This window comes from Ciconia boyciana, chromosome 1, assembly GCF_034638445.1.
Source record: "Ciconia boyciana chromosome 1, ASM3463844v1, whole genome shotgun sequence".
Classification (NCBI taxonomy): Eukaryota; Metazoa; Chordata; class Aves; order Ciconiiformes; family Ciconiidae; genus Ciconia; species Ciconia boyciana.
Window position 1 is genome coordinate 147,990,832 of NC_132934.1, and position 18,239 is coordinate 148,009,070.

The following is an 18,239-nucleotide window of genomic DNA, read 5'->3' on the forward strand; positions in this document are numbered from 1 at the left end:
TCCGTCATTCTCTGCTGGGATCCAGATCAGCTGTCCGGAGCCAAGGCTTCCCCTCAGCTGTCACTGATTACCCAGACCTGTCACATGCAGCCTTTCTGGCCAGCCAGCTAGCTGAGTCACTCCGCTGATAAGCTGACCACGTAGCTTCTCATGTGGAGAAGGTCTCACGGTGTGGAAGGTGATGTTATCAAAAAACTCAGTCCAACACAAACATAAGTACGTGAGTGACACGAAGCACATGAGTATTTTTGCTAGCTGCCACTGGATTATTTACTTACTTCAGGGTATCACAAGTTTAACTGCTTCGCTTAATCACAGCTCAAGCAGATACTTGAGAACAAGAAATCTTTGGCTCCGTCCACTGAAAATTTTAAGGCTGCTTGGACAGCTGCCTTCCCTGCTTTAAGTGATCTATTAAAAGTCCAAATTGCCTCTTATTGTTGCCTTAATACTTTACAGGCAGTCCCTCCCCAGGCCTCCTAACCCAAATGGTGTATCTCAATGTGGCTTTGTCTGAAGGAGAAGAGCCATGCTACAGATCCCACTGGACGAATCCTCGATCCTGTGGCTGCTTACAACATCAGGGGAATGGACTGGATTGTCCCAGGTCAACCTTTTCTGTTCGATTTTCCTCGCAGCTGAGTGCTAAATGCGTGCACGCACCCACGGGAGGCGGTGCAGCAGCACCTCTGCTTGCAAACGTCTCTCTCCCCACAGATGTGGGGCTCTGCTGCTTTGCACCACCTGCTGCTCAGCTCCCCAAACCCTTCACCGCTCCAGAGGACATCAGGGACTATTTGTTTGCCCTTCAGGATCTTAAGTGCAACTGGCCAGACCCATTAGGGTAAACCAGCTCATGCCTGGCACAGCCTGCATGTCAATGTCCTAACCGTGATCAAACACGGACAGACAAGGCATGATTGCATGGAAATGCAAAGTACTATCCCTTCTGCCCGACAGGAGGGCGGACCGAAGCTCAGACAGCCTGTGTAACTCATCAGCCATCACAAACGGGGCTTGTCTACACTGCCAAATGGATGTTAGTGTTGAGACGCCTTGTCTATCAACAGCCCAAAGTGGTAAATCAAAAAGGTTTATCATAGCCTGTACTTAACAGTTCAGGTCTGGATGACACATATATATTAACCAGGTGCTGAGCGTAAGCTAGTGAGTTGGACTCTTTACAGGACTTACCAGCTGGGCTGAGCAGGCTTGCAGGAATGCTGGGCTGAGCGGGTTCAGCTCTCCCTCTGCCCTACACGCCTGCGCTGAGGTTCGTGCAGGCACAGCTAGCAGGGCCTGCCTGCGTCCTCCAGCGTAAGTACACAGAAAGTACAACAGACCACAATTGTGAATTAAGCATGCCTCAGAAGTACCACCCAAGTGCCGCAGTGAATGAGCTATCTTTGCCCTGTTACGAGAGAGGAAATTCAGCGGTGGTACAACACTTTCCTCTAAGCGTTCAAAACTCTTAGGCAGACCCACTTGGCCTACACTACAGCACAGAGAAATAAAAGCAGCTAGGGGAATAAAAGTGCCCTAGGACCACTGTAAATCTTTACTTCATGGAAAATCTTATCTTGCACATGAATATGAGCTGCGAGTAAATTTAATGTGTGGATTAAGCACTGTGCGGTCTCCCTCATGGTGGGCTTTTCAGCCTAAAAAGAACAAAAGAATAATAATGAGTGTTGTGTTTGGGAATGATTACAAACAGCTGTAATTTACAGCTGGACATTCTCCATTGCAAATGTATCCTGCAAGCAAGTGCTTCTGGGCTAGTGGAACAGACTGCAAAAAATTAGCTTTTAACTTCAGCCTTAAGGTCAGAGTTCTGGGACCACGGGAGTCAATAATAAAATCTATTTAGCTCAGTGGGATTATGCAGGTTTAAGACCTGGCTTAACCACACTGCTTGCTGTTAAATAACAACAGAACACACTGAATATTTTAGTTACAGACATTTTTCTTCATTTGAAAGCTATTCAGGCAGTGGATATGAGAGTCAGACAATTGAAGATATGCTAGCACCATACCATTAAGGTATACGAGTTAAGTTCTTGCTCTTCTCTGTCCCAGAAACTGTATGAGCAATCTGTATAGTTAGACCACTTTACTGAAGAGCACAATAAAATTAAAACCAAGCTGTGCTGTATAAACACCGAGGGTTTTTCATGAGAGGATGAAAATCTAATGGGGCCAGTGCATCTTTCCTGACAAAATAGTCGGTGCATGTGCAGAGCAACCTGTCTTCTGGAAGCAGAAAAGCTGTTTCAGTCAAGCTTCTGGGTCACTAATCTTTGTGTTTGCACATAAATCTGCTGGGGGTTACTGTGTTATTCTGAAAACAAGACTGAGTGCAATACACTAAAGAAATCAATGGCTACAGGTTTAAAACCTCTCTTGTTTTTTTTTTCCTCTTTCAGTTTAGCTAACTGTTAACTGAAAGCCACAACTGAAACAGGAACTGCTGGAGAATATTTTTCCAAAAATATAATGGGCAAAATTACTGAGAGCTTCATTTAAGCTGCCGTCTCCCTTGGTGCTGGGAAGTGCTGGTGTGCGACTGGGAGCTCTTAGTTGCTACTGGGACACAAGTAATGAGCAGCAATGTCATAGGCATCCTCACTTTAGCCAAGACCAGACAGAAACTGCTCACAGTGTGGGGGTTTGGCCCCCTGCCCTCCCGTTCGCTCGCTGCAGTGAGGCTAGGGGTGGCAGGGAGGAACCCCCCCAGGGTGCAGCCTTCCCAGCACCCCCTCCAGAGGCAGGGGAGGAGGGTGCCCCGATGCCCGAATGTTTGCAGAGCAGGTGGGAAAGCTGTAGCCTCCGGGCGTGCTTTTAGGGGCAGAGAGGGGAATATCTGGTCATAAATACTAAATCTGAGGTGTGACGGGCAACATTTCAGCCCTTTTGCCCTGAGGACGAGGGCAGCCTGTGCCCAGCTCCCTCAGCACCCCTGAAGAGGTAGGGACCATTTATCCATCACCGCCACTTTTCTTTCTAGGGGAGACGGAAAGCGCAGGGAGGGGTTTGGGGCTTGTTAACTACCTCCAGGGGCACTTCTGCAGGAATGTTCCTCATTCATCCCAGGGGACGGATGCTGAGAAAGCCCCGCCACGTTTTCTTTGGTCACAGTATTGCCCCCACCAAGTGCCAAAGCTTCTTTGCCTCGGGGGCGAGCCTGCACACCTCCAGGGAGAGGGGCATAATGCTGACTCTGACTCCTCTTTCTTTTTGCATTCGTCCCAGTTACAGCAAATACTTGTGTGCCCTACAACCGCGCCAGCGATTTCACCCGCATCCCATACATTTCACTCGGGAAACTTTTTCCTCAAGGGGGGGAAAAAATTCTAAACAAAATGGTGTTTGTAAACTTGGGGGGGGGAAGGTCGATAATTTTGGCAGTCTTAGCCTCCGAGCAGAGAGAAATGTTATTCATCCATGCACAACATATAATTCAGCCTAAGTGACAGGCTCTGCTCTGGAGAAATCCTGGCCTGAGCTGGCTTCCAGAGTCAATTACCGCTTATTCCCAGGGAGGCGGGGGGCGGGGGGCCAGACGGAGCAGAGGGGGCTGCCAACAAGACATGGGGAAATTTACTCTGTGTCAGCCTGCATGACACAGTACCTCATTTGTGGATAAATGTAAATCTGCTAGTTCTTTTTCACAGGCACTAAAATGTACAGTCTCTCCTCCCCCTTCCCTCCCCCTGTTCCCAAAACTGGAAAAGAAATCAGGACGGTCTTAGAAAGCTACCTTATATTTCAATCAATCCTCTTTCATAAAAGTCATTTAAGGTAAATACCTGTGCAGACCTACGGCCCAACTATAACATTTACTATGGCCCAAATCCTGAATTCCTCACTCGGGCAAGTTTCCCATTGAAGTTAATGGATTTTTGCTTGAAAAAGAGCTGAGTAAAACCTGAACACTGTTTAAGGATTTGGTCTCCTGCTTATCTGCCTGGAGCACTGCTGCAGTTCCAGAATAAGTGAAAAAATGAATTAAATTCCTCCAAAATGCCAATCCCTCAAAACTTAAGGGGTAAAAAAGGGAATTGTTTTTGTGCATAAAACGTACAGAGAATCTCATCAAAAGAAGAGTAATTCCCAGGGAAAGGATTTGGAAAAAGTCAAAAGAGAACACCTCGGAATAAATGAAGTACTTATTGCTGAAAAATGAGCTCAGATATATCTCAGCAAACTCTAAAGCTCAGGATTTACTGCATCATTCATGCCTTCTCCAGTAAGTTTCTTATCTCTCGTTTGGTATCACAACAAGGGATTCTGCATACTCTGTATGAAATACAAGAAGACTGTGATTTTTGCAGTAATAAACTCTACACATGCATGACAAATCCAAGCATGCAAAATGTTTAACATCCCAGTTCACAGATACTTTGGGGACAAAATCCGATTATGAGTTATATGCCACAATAAATAGGGCTCAACGTTTCATAAAGCAATTTATAGTTCATAAAAATGACAAAATGTACCTGTCAGACAGAACGCGGAGAGCAGATCTCTGTGCTGCCTGCTGGAAGAAAGGGCAGAGATGTTTATTTTATATTCTGACTTGAAAATTACGAGCACAATCAACACTTTAAAAAATGCGTTACACACATTTTTGTCACGTGTCCAAAATGTTAAAGTACGAGCAAAGTAGCGGAGAGTCTATAATCAAATGGACATTCCAGCCTAGTAAATGTAAGAACACTTTGTTAAGTACGCCATAAACCAGAAGATTGTCAAAGCACCGCACGGTATTTGAGGTCTGAACTACTCTATTTAGACGATTTTTTCTGCGGGTCCCTGAAAACTCGGCAGGGCTCGGTTCTCTGCCTTCCCCTCTCCCCGCTTCCGCACTCCCACTCCCTCTCCTTTACCATTAGTCTCCTCCCATTCTTCCACAGAAACAAACATCACATATTTGGTTCCTTTTGCGATGAAGCCCGTAGCTATAATTATAAATTTTGCAAAGCTTGCCAGAGCTGCTGCAGACTTTTCATGAGTGCTGCCATGTTAATCTGCTGGCAACTTTTGACTACACAGTACAGGATTGACCTATTGCTGGTTTGCTCCTCAGTTTTTGCCTAGCACAACTCTTTGGATGGGGTGGGGAAGCATGGTGCTTGTTCTTGTGTTAACCAGCAGTTCTGGGAATAGAAATCATAGCCTCTCAAGTTTAATAGGACTCCCAAGCCTATCCCTGAGCTCGTTTGCCACTTTATTATTATTATTCTTTCCCCTCCTTCAATCACTTCAAGTGGTGTGATTCATGGCTTCGGCACAGTAACCAGCTGCTAAGCAAAGATGAAATCCATAATGTTTTGAGAATCTACTTTAAAGCCTCCATTCTACTCGGGGCTGCCCAGAGCGTCCCCTTCCCAGCCGTACCTGTCCAGGCTGTGCCTCACCTGGCACAGAAGGGACACAAAGCTGAGCGGTACGGAGAGTCAAGGGGCAGGGAATTTAACGTTGATTTTCTCTTTGCACTTATCAATAAATATGTTTTTGAAACCATTCTCCCTGGATTCTCAGGCTGCTGGGGGCTGCATCCCTATCCCTGAACAAGCTGCACGGCTTGCCGGCATCCTGCTCAGCACCAGAGAGCATGGAGGTAACCTTTCTGACTCGTCAAAATGCTGCTGACAGGCTGCAAAGAAAAACTTGATACAACCTGACTTGCAGTTGCAGTTACAGAGCATCTCACAGAAAGGTGTGAAAAGATCCTGAGTGGATCCCTGTAGATCTGACAGGAGTGCAGAAATGCTTTGGGAAAGGTTTCTACTTGAGTTTTGGAAGCAGGATTTCTGCTCAGGGAACTTTCTGGAATAACTTGGTTCCTCCTGGGTTCCCTGGGGAGAAGCAGTTTGCTGTGTATCACATACCAAATTGTCAGGAGACGAGGGCTATGCCGCATCCCCTGTGACTGGCATGGCTCGCAGGAGGGGTTTTTCCTCAGCATTGACTTTCTGCAGTGGGAGTGGGAGTGTGCCCATGGCATGAACATGCTGGTTTTAGCGTTAGGAAAATAATACGGGGAGTCTGCTATTTTCCCCTGTTTCCAGTAGGTCATCCTATTTGCACGCACTTTGGATGCAACCCTGTCCGTGCCATCCAGGCCACCGGGTACAGGGCAGGCTGTGATGGGAGCAGCCACTCTCCAGTTCAGTGGGCTGGCACCATTTTTACTCTCTCCTCTGCCAGGGGCTCGTTATGACAATTTCATCCCACTTCTTGTACACAAATGCAGGAGACCCAAAATGTAGGTTTTATGGCTTAATCTCTTCTTTAACGCCCCGGGCCAACTCAAGCTCATCTCCTCCCGTGCCTAATCACCGTCACTGGCAGGAAGCTATGCCCATTTTGAGTTCCAAGCTGCCCAGCTTCGATGCTGACCCCTGCGCTGTGTTACGCCTTTGCCTCCAAAACCCAGGGGCTTCCTCTCGCTACCAGAGCCCTTTTCCACGGCCAAGTTGTGTAGACACCACTCAGGTCACCTCTCCTTCTTCTCTCCCGCCAGCAGCCCGGGCTAGTCTTTCCCTCACAAGCAGCCACTACGTGGCAGTGCTGTTTAAGCCACTTTTAATGTTTCTCACTCTTGGCTTTGGCCACCACAGGTGCTCATGTGGTTGTGCAATGCAACAGGCTGGAAAACTGATCCAGCTGAAAAATAACCCTTTTCCATCTTCTTTTCTTTTTCTTTTTTTTTCCCCAGGTTATTTGCAAACCGGATCTCTTCTTTGAGCTGCTTCCCCAGGGAGAGGGTGTCGCATCGCAGGATGCGGTGTGAGAATGGGAAGGGGACTGCGGGGGCAATGTGCAGCGGAGACCCTCGCTGCCGAGATAAGGGCATGTCTGGCAGTGAGACTGCTTTCACCTGACATCGCTCTCGCTCCCTTCTGGGGAGCTGCAGAGCACTCCTGGAGCAAGGTACATGGTGGCTGCGATAGCCAGAGGGCACTGAAGGAGACAGGCTGCTCTGTAGCCACAGGCCTCATGTGCCTTACAGAGACCTCAAGAAAGCAAACATGGACTTTGGTGACACTAAAAGCCCCTAGCATGGGGATGTGGGGTGCATATCACTCTTGTATTTCCCTAAAACCCCTAATTTTGAGAGAGGGAGCAGAGCTGGGTACTTTCTCTTCCGGTCTCCGTGAAAGCTGCCCTCGGGAGGGAAGAGGAGAGGACTCTCATCAGTGCTAACCAAGCCAGGCCATGCGGTATGGGACTGCATCTTCAAGTGCCAGTCTTCAGTTTCCATCTTGGTACATCCAGCTGTTGACAGCTTTGAAAAGGGGGCAAGAAAGTGGGCTCAGATGACAGGCAGGGCAGCAGAGAGAAATGTACAAGTGCTTTTCAGTGAGATCATTCTACTTTTTCAATTAGCTTCTCATTCTAAGCCCTTTAATAAACGTTCTTCTTCACCAGGATGCAATGCAGATTGCACGGGGCACCTCGCTCTTTGCTTGGTGGTCGCATATTCTATAAATGAGCCTATTGATTTCTTTCTTACAAGGTTTGAAAATACGGCCATGTTTGATTGCATATTTGTGTGACCCCCTGAGTTGGTAATGGCCCCATTTCTAAATGATGGGGGAATAAGATCCAGTCGCAAGTTTATTCTTCCTCCCTGGAGAAACAGATCTATTGCCTGCAATGAAAGGCAGTTAGCAACTATCCGGCAATTTTAATTCTAGCCTATATTGCTCCCCTCTCCTGGAGAAAGTGAGCTGTTGTAATTAAAAGTAGTTAGCAGTTCCCTAGCAAGTATAAATACTTGCAGCCACTAATTACAGTCTGCTCTCTTGTTCCCCTGCTAGAGGATTGGGCTGCTCAACTTACGGGGAAATATCTGCCCTCGCTTCTCGCTAACAGTTTTTTTGTGACTCTATTCAAACTCATTCATGAATCCCCATGGAGGGTCATGACCTGCAGTTTGAGAAACTCCGGGCTAGAGAAACAGCTTTCTGTGATTTATTATGTTTCTAATATGCTGGTATTATCTATGTAACAATGTAAGCAAAAGGGTGGTACTTAGTATCATATACTGCCTGCATGACCATTTTTTTAATAGCTTGATTTTGATTGTGCTATTTAATTTGCATTTTATTTTACATCGTTAACAACTTTACGGAGGCCAACTCATCATCCATCAAGAAAGATGAGAATATGTTCTACAGTCTTTATTATTCCTGGAAGTAAGAGACTATGGTGGTTATAGAAATTAGGGGTAAGAAATAATTTTGAAGTTTGATATTGCTGACAGAATGTAAAGATCTCCAAGACTTACCACGAAAAAGTGTGTTATGGGAAGCTTAATATTCTCTTGATAAGTGATTGGGTTATACTTCGATGTGTTCACCAGTAATGAGTATAACCCTGAATTTTCAGTTCTTGGAATCAGTGGGGTTACTGATGGAGGAAGGTTCTCCTCGATATGAACACAGATATTGGAGGCCAACCCAGCACATAATCCCTTTAATGCTGAGTAGGAAGCAGGGAAGGGAAAAAAAAAAATCACTTAGGTGACTCAGGTACTTGGGCTTGAGAAACCAGCCACAGTAAATGAGATGAATTACTCCTTTTCACTACATCAAGAGTTGTAAATTACAGGATACTGGCTGGTTAGACTTCTTTGTCCCCCACCTGAGTTGCTTACAGATACATTTAGGGCAGAGTTTCATTGATCTGCCTATAGTTCATTAATCATTCATGAAAGTTTCTAGCTGTACCCCAAGACTACTGGGACAAAACAAGTTTTCAGACAGCAGTAATCATGTTCAGGTTCTCAGTCTCCGGAGATTGTATCTCCTTTCTCCATCCTTTATTGCAATGAGCCAGAGCTTGGGAACATAATCAGCAGATATTCAGGTTTCAGTGTGTGTTAAATGAGCTACCAAAATTACTTGAAGTGTCACAAGTTGCAATCTGTCGTTGAAGGGAAATCAAAGAGGAAATTAAATACTTTCATTGTAATTGGGACTGAGCAGTGAGCTAGTTCATTGTAATTGGGACCGAGCAGTGAGCAGAACGGGCTGAACACAGCTATTGAGCTGGAGATACAGGAGTGTTAAGAGTGGTCCCCAGAAATCCCTCCTTTTTTTTTTTTTTTTCTTTTCTTTTTTAATCTGGTTAGAGCAGAATTGCTTCATAAACGCTGAGCTTGCAGGCATTTTTGGATAAGAAGCAAATGAGAACTACTGCAGAATGTTCTGCGGGGCTTAGAAGAGTGTCTTGGAGGCACTGCAGGCTGACTGTGGATACATTTTCCTATACCTCACCCACGGCATGCTTTGGCAAATAAAAGCCAATAAATTGACCGTTGGCAGATTCAGACATGTTGTTTTCCATTTTTCCTGTCCTGTGGATTAATCGCTGTTATCGTGAGAGAGCTCAGTTACAGCAATTGTATGGAGTTACACCAGTTATACCAGAGACTTCACTGAGATGGTGCAGGTGTACACAAGGTGAGAATTTGAACCATTTCTTCGGTGACAGTGTAACGATTCATACTACCTGTGCATGAGTAACTTGCCTTGCTTCCAGAGCATCTTGTTTGTCTTCCTCGGGCAGTACGTGTTGCCCTGGAACTGCGCAGTCAACCATTTATGCTCTAAGTGAGCATCTCCCATATTAGCAACCACCCGGCCGGCTGGAAGTCACCCTGTATTTGACTGCGGTTAGTGAGCTGTAGATGCACTTTTTCCAAGCCAGGAAAGACGTCATTACTATACACTGCCATTTGGGAACCAGACCAGAACAAATACTTTTGTATCTGTCTTCTTTCATGTTTCACTCTTCATATGTCTTCCATGTTGATTCTGTTTTAATTTCCTAAGGTTTTGTTTGTTTTTAGCTTAAAAGCAGTTTATTCCTAAACTAGCGAAGCCAGGAAGAAAATTTTGTGAAGGTCACAACCTGACTGCATGCCATAACTTGGGCCACAGGACTCTCCAGAGCTTTTTTTCTGCTTCAGAGCTGGGAGCCATTGTGGACCTAGAGCAAAACTTCTGGATAATCCTCTTATGGTGAACCCACCTCAGTCCAACCACATGCACAGTTTTTCACCTTCCGTGTTAAGATGTGAGTTTAGTCCAACTCTGTTTATAGGCACCTTCTTGTGCTGGAAGTTATACCTTTGCCTGTGAGACGGAGCTGCCTTCCAGTCTCACAGCTCTGCTCCCTGAGCAGGTGTTTATAGACTGTGATCAAGCCAGCCACCAGCCCTGCTTTAGGCAAGTTCAGTTCATTGCACGGATATCTTTCACTCCAAGGCATGTTTTCCGAAGGTGTTGGGCATCCTTCTCCCTTGTCTTGAAAGCCCCTTCAGTTTTTAGCATTCTCCTTGAAGAATGCAGAGCTGCAGAGGGTTGCAGTGATGCTCTCATCAGGGCTCAAAACAGAGGTAATGAAACTTCTCACACCTACAGACTTGCCCTGTTTAAATGTCCGTGAGTGTCTTGTGGCCACAACAAGTTGCCCGTGGAGCTCAGGTCAGGCAATTTATTGTAAGTGATTCCTAATATGCCTTCTCTCACTGCATTATTCTGTACTCCTCGCTGTTTCCAGGGGCTTTGTTTGAGGATTGCTTTCCAGTGTGGATTTCTGAGGGATTTAAAATCACTTGTAAACTGCAGCTAGAGTGTTTCTCTGTAAATTTGCAATATAAATGTGTGAATGTGATTTTCACTGTCCAGTTGATATTTATTTAAGATTTACAAGCTGTAAGACTTAAAAGGGTCCCCCTTCCGTCCCCTTTTGGAGTTGGTTATCATCAGAGCCACATCTTTTAAGAAACTATAAAACCCTTTCTGGATTTCATGATTTCTCCAGGCCTTTCAACACCTTGGTATTCATTTTTCACCCTGGAGTCTTATTATTATATTTCTGGCGTACATTGTTCTTTCTCCTCTGCTTTGCCTATTAATCCTTATTAATCTTCAGGGGCAGCACAGTCTAGTGACTTGAACATGGCACCTGGGAGTGAAAGACCCAAGCGCTAATCCTGGCTTTGCAGCTGACTTGCCATGTGGCTTCAAACAAGCCACATCTCAGTCTCGGTCTCCCTGTCAATTCTACAGAGATAATAATTCTTGCTTAGCTCTACCTAAATACCTCTCAAGGGCATTGTATTAAGTAGTTAATACTTGTTAAGTGATTTGGATGTCCAAATTACTGTATAATCAGCATGGGTATTAACCATACAGAGAATTTTATATATCTGTAAATGTTGAGTCTTCTGTCCTGCATCTGTTCAGATTTCTACTGCAGGCTGGCCCCAACAACCATGCAGGGTTTCAACGCAGATGAGTTAACTTTAATCTTTTTCAGTGGAGATGAGCAGAAGGAAAGTCCTTGGTACTTTACATTAATAAAATGGTTAATTTTCAGCGACACTGGAGGAGGGTCTCAGTCATTGCAAGCGAAGCAGCAGTCACCTTGTAAAACCTCCTCTGTCTCCACAGGAGTCTCCTTATCCAGGAAAAGGTAACTTGGTTGAAGTGCTGCTTACACTTCGCATATCGCAGGCAAAAAATGTCAGTGTTGTGCCACAGGCTTTACAAGATTTACTGGGAAGTCTGAAAGCTCAGAAATTAAAGTGGAATTTTTCTAAAAGCTCATATATATGAAAATAGGGGAAATAAAAGCCTGAATTCCCCAAATGGTGGTAACTCTGCCCGGGGAGGTGCTATGCCAATCGACTATGATGCATTTGCTACTACCCAAGTATCTGCTTGGATTGCGCTAGGAAATAAAAAAGAAGATGGAGGATAACGTCCTAAGTTGATTGAAATCAGTGGCTAAACTCCTGCTGACGTCAGATTTCATCCTAGGTGCAGGAGACATTGTAGCAATGGTTTCCCAGTCCCTTTTTCTTAAATTCTAGTTTTGATGGATTGGCTGCTGGCTTTTTTGGCTTATTTCTCATTGTGTTCTAAGATAGCTGCTACTCCCTTTATAATGTCCAGTTTTTTTCCAATTTATTTTCTTCATTAATTTCTTTTTTATTCCCTTAATCCCTTTCCCTTTTCATGTTCCTTTCGTTTTCTGACTTGCTCTCAGCTGCCTCTTTCTCTGCTTCTGCTGCCATCCGTCTCTGTGCGACACATCTTCACACAGCTTCTCACGCTGATACCACCCCAGCCTGAGCTGAATGGCCAAGGGGAGTGAAGTGAGCTTGGCCTTTTGCCTTGCAGAGAGCAACAGGCAGCTCCTAGAGAGGCTGGGAGGCTGTGTTGGTGTGTGTGCATGAGCGTGTGCTCGGACGCGTGTGTGAGAGAGACACGAGCGGAGTCCCTACAGCGTTCCTCACTGCCTTCTGCTTCCCTTGCACAGGGAAAGCCTGGGCTGATACTAAAAACGCCCAAGTTGAGAGGGATAGACAGGTACAGCGACATAAAAATAATGGAGCGGGATAAGCTAGCATGTGCCCTTCGAGCTCCTGAATGTGTTGGGGGTATGTTCTCCTCTTACAGCTTGTAATAGCTGCAATATTACGAACGACACTAATTTGTGCTCTAAATTATTTGTGACTGCTGGTTATTTAACCGTTCTCTTGCAGGCACGCTGGAATGAATTTGCCTGAAGGCAAACAGACGCTTTGCGGCCACGCTTGAGCGGGGCGAAGGCTCAGGCGCGGTAGCTGGCTTCAGCGAGGGCTTCCTGCGGCAGGAGGAGCCGTGCGTGGGCTGAAGGGCTCATGAGAGACAGGGACAAGGGAAAGCCAGCCTGGAGATGTGGGGCCTAATCCTTCTTTACGCCCCAAATTAGCCGACACTGCTGAATTGACTGCACTGGGATACATTCCCATGCCAGTCAAAACAGACATTTGTACAGAAATTCCAGTTCACAAGGGGAAAAAAAAACCTAACCAAAGATTTCAAGAAGATGGGGTTAAGGAAGTTACAGTAGATACAGAGAAAAACTGTTAAGACTTGGGAAAAGGTGATACCAGTGGAAAAGGGCAGGCTTTGGAGATTTACTGGAGCTAAAACTTGGCTTAGTCACGGCACCCACATGAAGAGACAAGGAAGATGCCCTTGTATTTTAAGTTTATTTTCCAGTCTATTTCTAGAGGTTTGCTACTGAGGAGCATGGAGATCAGAGTGCCGTGTTTGAATTTCCCCAAATTTCATGCACGTCCAAGAGCCAAGCTGATCTCTAACCTTTTTCACTGTCATTCATGGTGGTGGCATTCAAATTTAGAGCTTGATCCTGCCTGCCAGTGCATGACAGACATTGAATCTGATTTTGTAAGATAGGCAGTGATGTGAGCCAAGTTTGGCAGGACAAAACTGAGCTCTTATTTTGTTTCAGCTGACAGTTTCAGTGAGGCAATCTTGGTCTTCTTGTCATGCCTTGTGGAAGTGCAAATTTAGATGTCACAGAGATTTTAAAATCGGAGCTGGCAAACCACAAATAAAGCTTGGCTCAGCTGGCTTAAATCTTACTCTGGATTTTAGTTAAGTTGGATACCAAAAGGATTGCTTCTCTAATACTCAGGAAATAATGGACTTACCCAAGTTAAGTAAAGTAAGGCTGTTACAGTGACTATTTCTCCAGTCTAAAAACACACTCACGTTATAGTGACAGAGGGCTGAGCAGAGCATTTGGATTAAGTACAAAACCACCTGAGGTTCCAGCCATTCCTTAACCCAAAACTTAATTTTTCCACTTTTGCTTATCTCTGCTTTGTGCAGTTTTGGTTGCAGTCAGACTTGCATGTGGCCAGACTTCATGAAATAAGTTTCCTGTGCTCAGTGGAGTGAGAAACTTCTCATCAGAAAGATTTTTTTTTTCTAAGTTTATCAGGGCGTTTTTTGAAAGGGAAATTCATTTGCAGCAATGATGCAGGCTCTGTGCTTTTTTTCCAGGGCTGAGTGTTCTCATCTCCTTTTTCACTCATTTTCCCTTCTGATCAAGCATCAAGTATTGCACTGATGAAGAGGTGAATAAAAGGGAGCACAACACTAAAATGACTTAATGTGGTTAAAATATTCGGACATGGCATATGTGAATGCAATTAGCACTGCCTAAAAATAGTTCTAATGATGAACAGGGCTATGCAGTGGCGTGTTATGATTTGCCTAATATAACTCTTCTCTCTAGATGTACCTGACTCTGTGCTCTGCTTGGCTGATCTTTGACTTCAGAAAGTGCGGTCCTAACAGAGGAAGTCTTATGGAAAGAAAGCTTGTAGCCACTTTGCCCCTTTTTCAATTTGTTTCAAAATTCATTACAGATGGCTTCAAATTAGCTGGAATATTACATTTCATATGCAGAAGTAAGGCTTATAAAGACTCTACTAAAAAATATTCCTTCTGGAAGAAGGTGGATGCATGACTTTTCATTTCAGGATAATTTTTATCTTTTCATTGATTGTCAGTCCATATCCAGAAGTGAGAGGGAAAAGTCCTACTCATTATTAAAAATATTGTCTTTACATACATTCTTTCTCACTTGTTTCTGGCTACCACTAAAGAAATGAAACATGATTTTATGACTTAAAAAAATAAATAATTTCCTAATGCTGTTTATGCAGGGACACGGCCACACTGATTGCCATTGACCACGTAGATGGACTTTTGTCCTGTTGCAACGACAGGATGCATTTGGCTGGTCCTAAATGCCTGCGCTGCAGACAGCCCTGCCAGAAAGATGTATTTCCAGCACTGAGCCCTGGCATCCCTCAGCACATACGTGACAGGGAGGAAATGTAGGCACGTAGATCCCCACCAGAGCTACGGGTGTAACTCGAGTTAGCATCAAGTTTTCCGGCTCAGCCGTGGCCAGGGTGATGCTGGAGCATGGACAGGTCCCCCAGGGCCAGCAGCCCACCCTGGCTGTCCCCAGGCTGCCGTGGGTGGGGGGCGGTCCCGGGACCCCTGGGAGGGCGTGGGGCTGGGTGGGCTGCCATCGCCCTATGGGGCTCTGGGTGGCGAGCCAGACCAGGCTGCCGAGACTTTTATTTTACCGCGCTGAAGCTGCTCCTGGTGAACTTTCTCGAGGCTGCTCTTCCCCCGAGGTCTCCTGTGAAGGGACGTGGCTTTCTGTTTGTCTTGGCTTGCCTGTGGAGGGGCCGGTTTTGCTCACACCGCTCAGACCCTGTCTCCGTCCCTTCTTAAGGAGGGCGGCCACTTGCAGGCAAATGCTGCCTTCCCTCTTCCTTTGGTGCAGGGAACATGAGCAAAATTAATGAACCCGAGAGGACTGTTCACTGCCTCCCTGTGTACTGTGCGCAGAGGGTGTCTTCAGGCCCCGTATTTACCTGCTGCTGCAGGGGGATAGGCATACGATTATTTAAAAAAAAAAAAAGTACTAAAGTTGGGTCTTTCCTTTCGAGATACAGCAGGGGCTGGAGTGCAGAGCCATGTCCCTAGGAGTGTGTTCTGATTGCTTCTTCAACTTCTGTTTATACAATTTTACAAAATTTTGGCAGGAATCAAGAGCACATACCAGGGTGTTGGCTTTTATGAATCCCATGGGATGTGAAAGTCAAGCTGACTGGATGAACTTTGGTTACATATTCCAGACAAGCACAATGACTCTATTTATTCAGACTTGGCAGCCAGAATGCAGATTGACTCTGAGGGTAATAAATTTTCACAGCCACAAAACTTCAGCGGCAACCAACCTGATCCCGCGCAGAAAAAATGCATACAAGGAAGCAGACTTGGGTAGCAAAAATATGTTAGATTATTATTCCATGTATGCGTACCAGTCAGTTAATTTATTTGGCTATTGATTGACATGAATTGCACAAATGATGCCAGGGATCTTTTTCCCCTTAAAGGAACTACTTTCTATTACAAAATTTTCATATTATAAAAGGACAAGTAGGGGGAAAAAAAGAGAATTGTTCATATTACAATTGACAATCTCCATTTAATATTTCACCCAAGACTGATTTAAGTTATCCAGTGACCTCTACGGAGAAGAGCAGGGTATCATAATGGGGACTGTTTCATGTGCTATGCCACACTTCAAGGAACCAAAAGGCAATAACCACTACAATTCAGTACTCTGAACAATCTTAAGTACAATTTTGACATCTTCATGCTACAAAGCTTCAGATGCTTTCTGGGAGAGACGATGATGAAATTATTACCCTATGTGTTATAAATCAAAATGAATTGGCTCTTTAACTTGCAGATTTATGTTAACTACCTTGGTATCTGTTAATTGCATGCTCTTCAGATATTGATTGGGGATTAAAAAGTGTATTTTCTTCAATCTATGTGATGTAAAATATGCCAACAGGAAATTTTCCCTCTGCATATTAGATCCTATGATCACTGCCTGTAAAATTAAAACGATCAGTTTAAATGGATAAACTATGCTCATTAAAGAGGAAAAATACATTTATGTAATTAAAATTAAGAGACTAATATGTGTGGATAATGTAATTACTGTGGGCGCACACACACTCAGCTCAAGCCCAGCCTCTTTTGCCTCTCCTGGGTCTGTGAATCTCACTACCTTAATCGCTGACATGGAGGGAAGGGTTGGGAATGCCTTGCCCACTGCTGGTTCCGAAGCTCTTAATCATGTCTCTGTCTTGCGTTTGGCCTCCCTCATCCATGGCTCACATTCCCTGGGTCAGTCACGGTCCTCCAAATACCAGCCCTGGGAATGCAGGAGCACCTGTCCCCCTTTGCATCGCTTCAGAAACTTTCTGTTTGCTGCTTGGCGACTTCAGATGCAAAAGCAAAATCTCCTCTGAAGTTTTCAAAGTCTTTCCCCTAAACTTCCCTGTTTAGAAATAAGCAAACCGAAAAGCTTCCCGGTTCTTGTACAGCTCACCTTCATCTCTTTAAGAAATTGGACTACTTAAATGAGTCTGGGTGCTCAAAGGTTAATTAATTGTGTAAGGAATATCTGGGAATCACTAATGTATTGTTCCTATCCCTTCATCTTTGATTTCTTTCTTTCCTGTTCCCAAGCTCAGGAGAAGATCTGAGATTGAAGAGCCTCAGAATTACGAAGTAAAAGAAAATGGGTTCTTCCACTGACATTTAGACAGAGATCCATGTTGTAATCTGGGCATTTATTGGCAGAGGGGGTCTGTGTTACTCTTTTTTTGGGCCTATTTCCTGCTAGGTAGATGGAAACTTAGTGTTTTGTTTATCCAGCAGGCATATTTATTTACGATTGTTCTTCAAGCAAGCCTGCAGGTCTCAGCTGAGGTTCTGCAAAGCATTTCATACAGCAGGAGCCAGCCAGTGCCTCTAGGAGATTTTTATCTGTACAGTCAAGTTAGAAAAAAATGTGACTAGGAAAGGGGACCAAATCACAAAGTAATTGCCGAAGGTTGCTCACGCTAGGGCCCATGACGATTAGAAGTGAGTAATGGGATCTCAGCTCTGCTCTTTGCCGCATGGGTGGCAAACTCTGTCTTCGCTCTGCGGAGCTTGTTCGAGCACCGAGATAAAAGACCCAGGCTATATCAGCTGTACCTTAAAGCTCTGGTTACTGAGCGAAGACCTTGCGTAGCACACACAATACTGAGCAATCCAAGCGCATGAAAGATGTTAATAGTTGTAAGTGGTAGCGCTAAACCGAAGGTACCACGTGTGCACGCCCAAACGGCAGTACTTTTCCACAATCCCTTCTCCACCTAAACCTACTAATGTTTTTTTATCTCCTGCATGATAAACACTTTCACGTGTCCTTTTCTGCTTGCTATGAAGCAGACCAGAATTTCAGCTCTCTGGCTTTGCCAGCCGGTTCCACGCTGACATCCATTACGCAGGATCCCATCTCCCTTCCTACGTGAAGGACAAGCCATCTCTCCTGACCACCGGCTCCCCCCTCCCCTACCACCCAGCCCCTCGCTGCGAGCACCGCGGCATCTTGGTGTGCTATTGTTATTCTTCAGGCATCCCTTCTGTCCCTCACTTTACTTTGCCCTACGCTGTCTATGCGCTGTATTTTAAACTATCTAGACAAGCAGGAAGAGTAATTAAATGTGAAGTGCTTCAGGATGAAATACATTAAACAAAAAGAAATTGTATAAATATGTAAATAATTGAATCTATGTGCTGAATCTTCTTAACACCAAGAAGCTTTGCTCAAAATAGATGAAATAATGGTTTAGTATAAATATTAAAAGGTTTTGATTTACCTGTTTGGAATATATTGTAAAATTCTAATAACAACAGTTAAAGAAAACCCTGGAAGAGCTTCATGCCTACATACCTAGAATTATTTGTTTAAGATCCTGAATTTCA

At 44.8% G+C, this 18,239-nt stretch overlaps 1 protein-coding gene across 1 annotated transcript in view; it reads right to left on the bottom strand.

Annotated features, from left to right (window-relative positions):
* Positions 1-18,239, bottom strand: part of AFF3 (ALF transcription elongation factor 3) — a 278,904-nt gene that overhangs the window by 72,673 nt on the left and 187,992 nt on the right. The window contains exon 9 of the mRNA XM_072855188.1: positions 4,500-4,540. Coding sequence (XP_072711289.1) covers positions 4,500-4,540 — 41 coding nt within the window. The remainder of the gene's footprint in view (positions 1-4,499; positions 4,541-18,239) is intronic.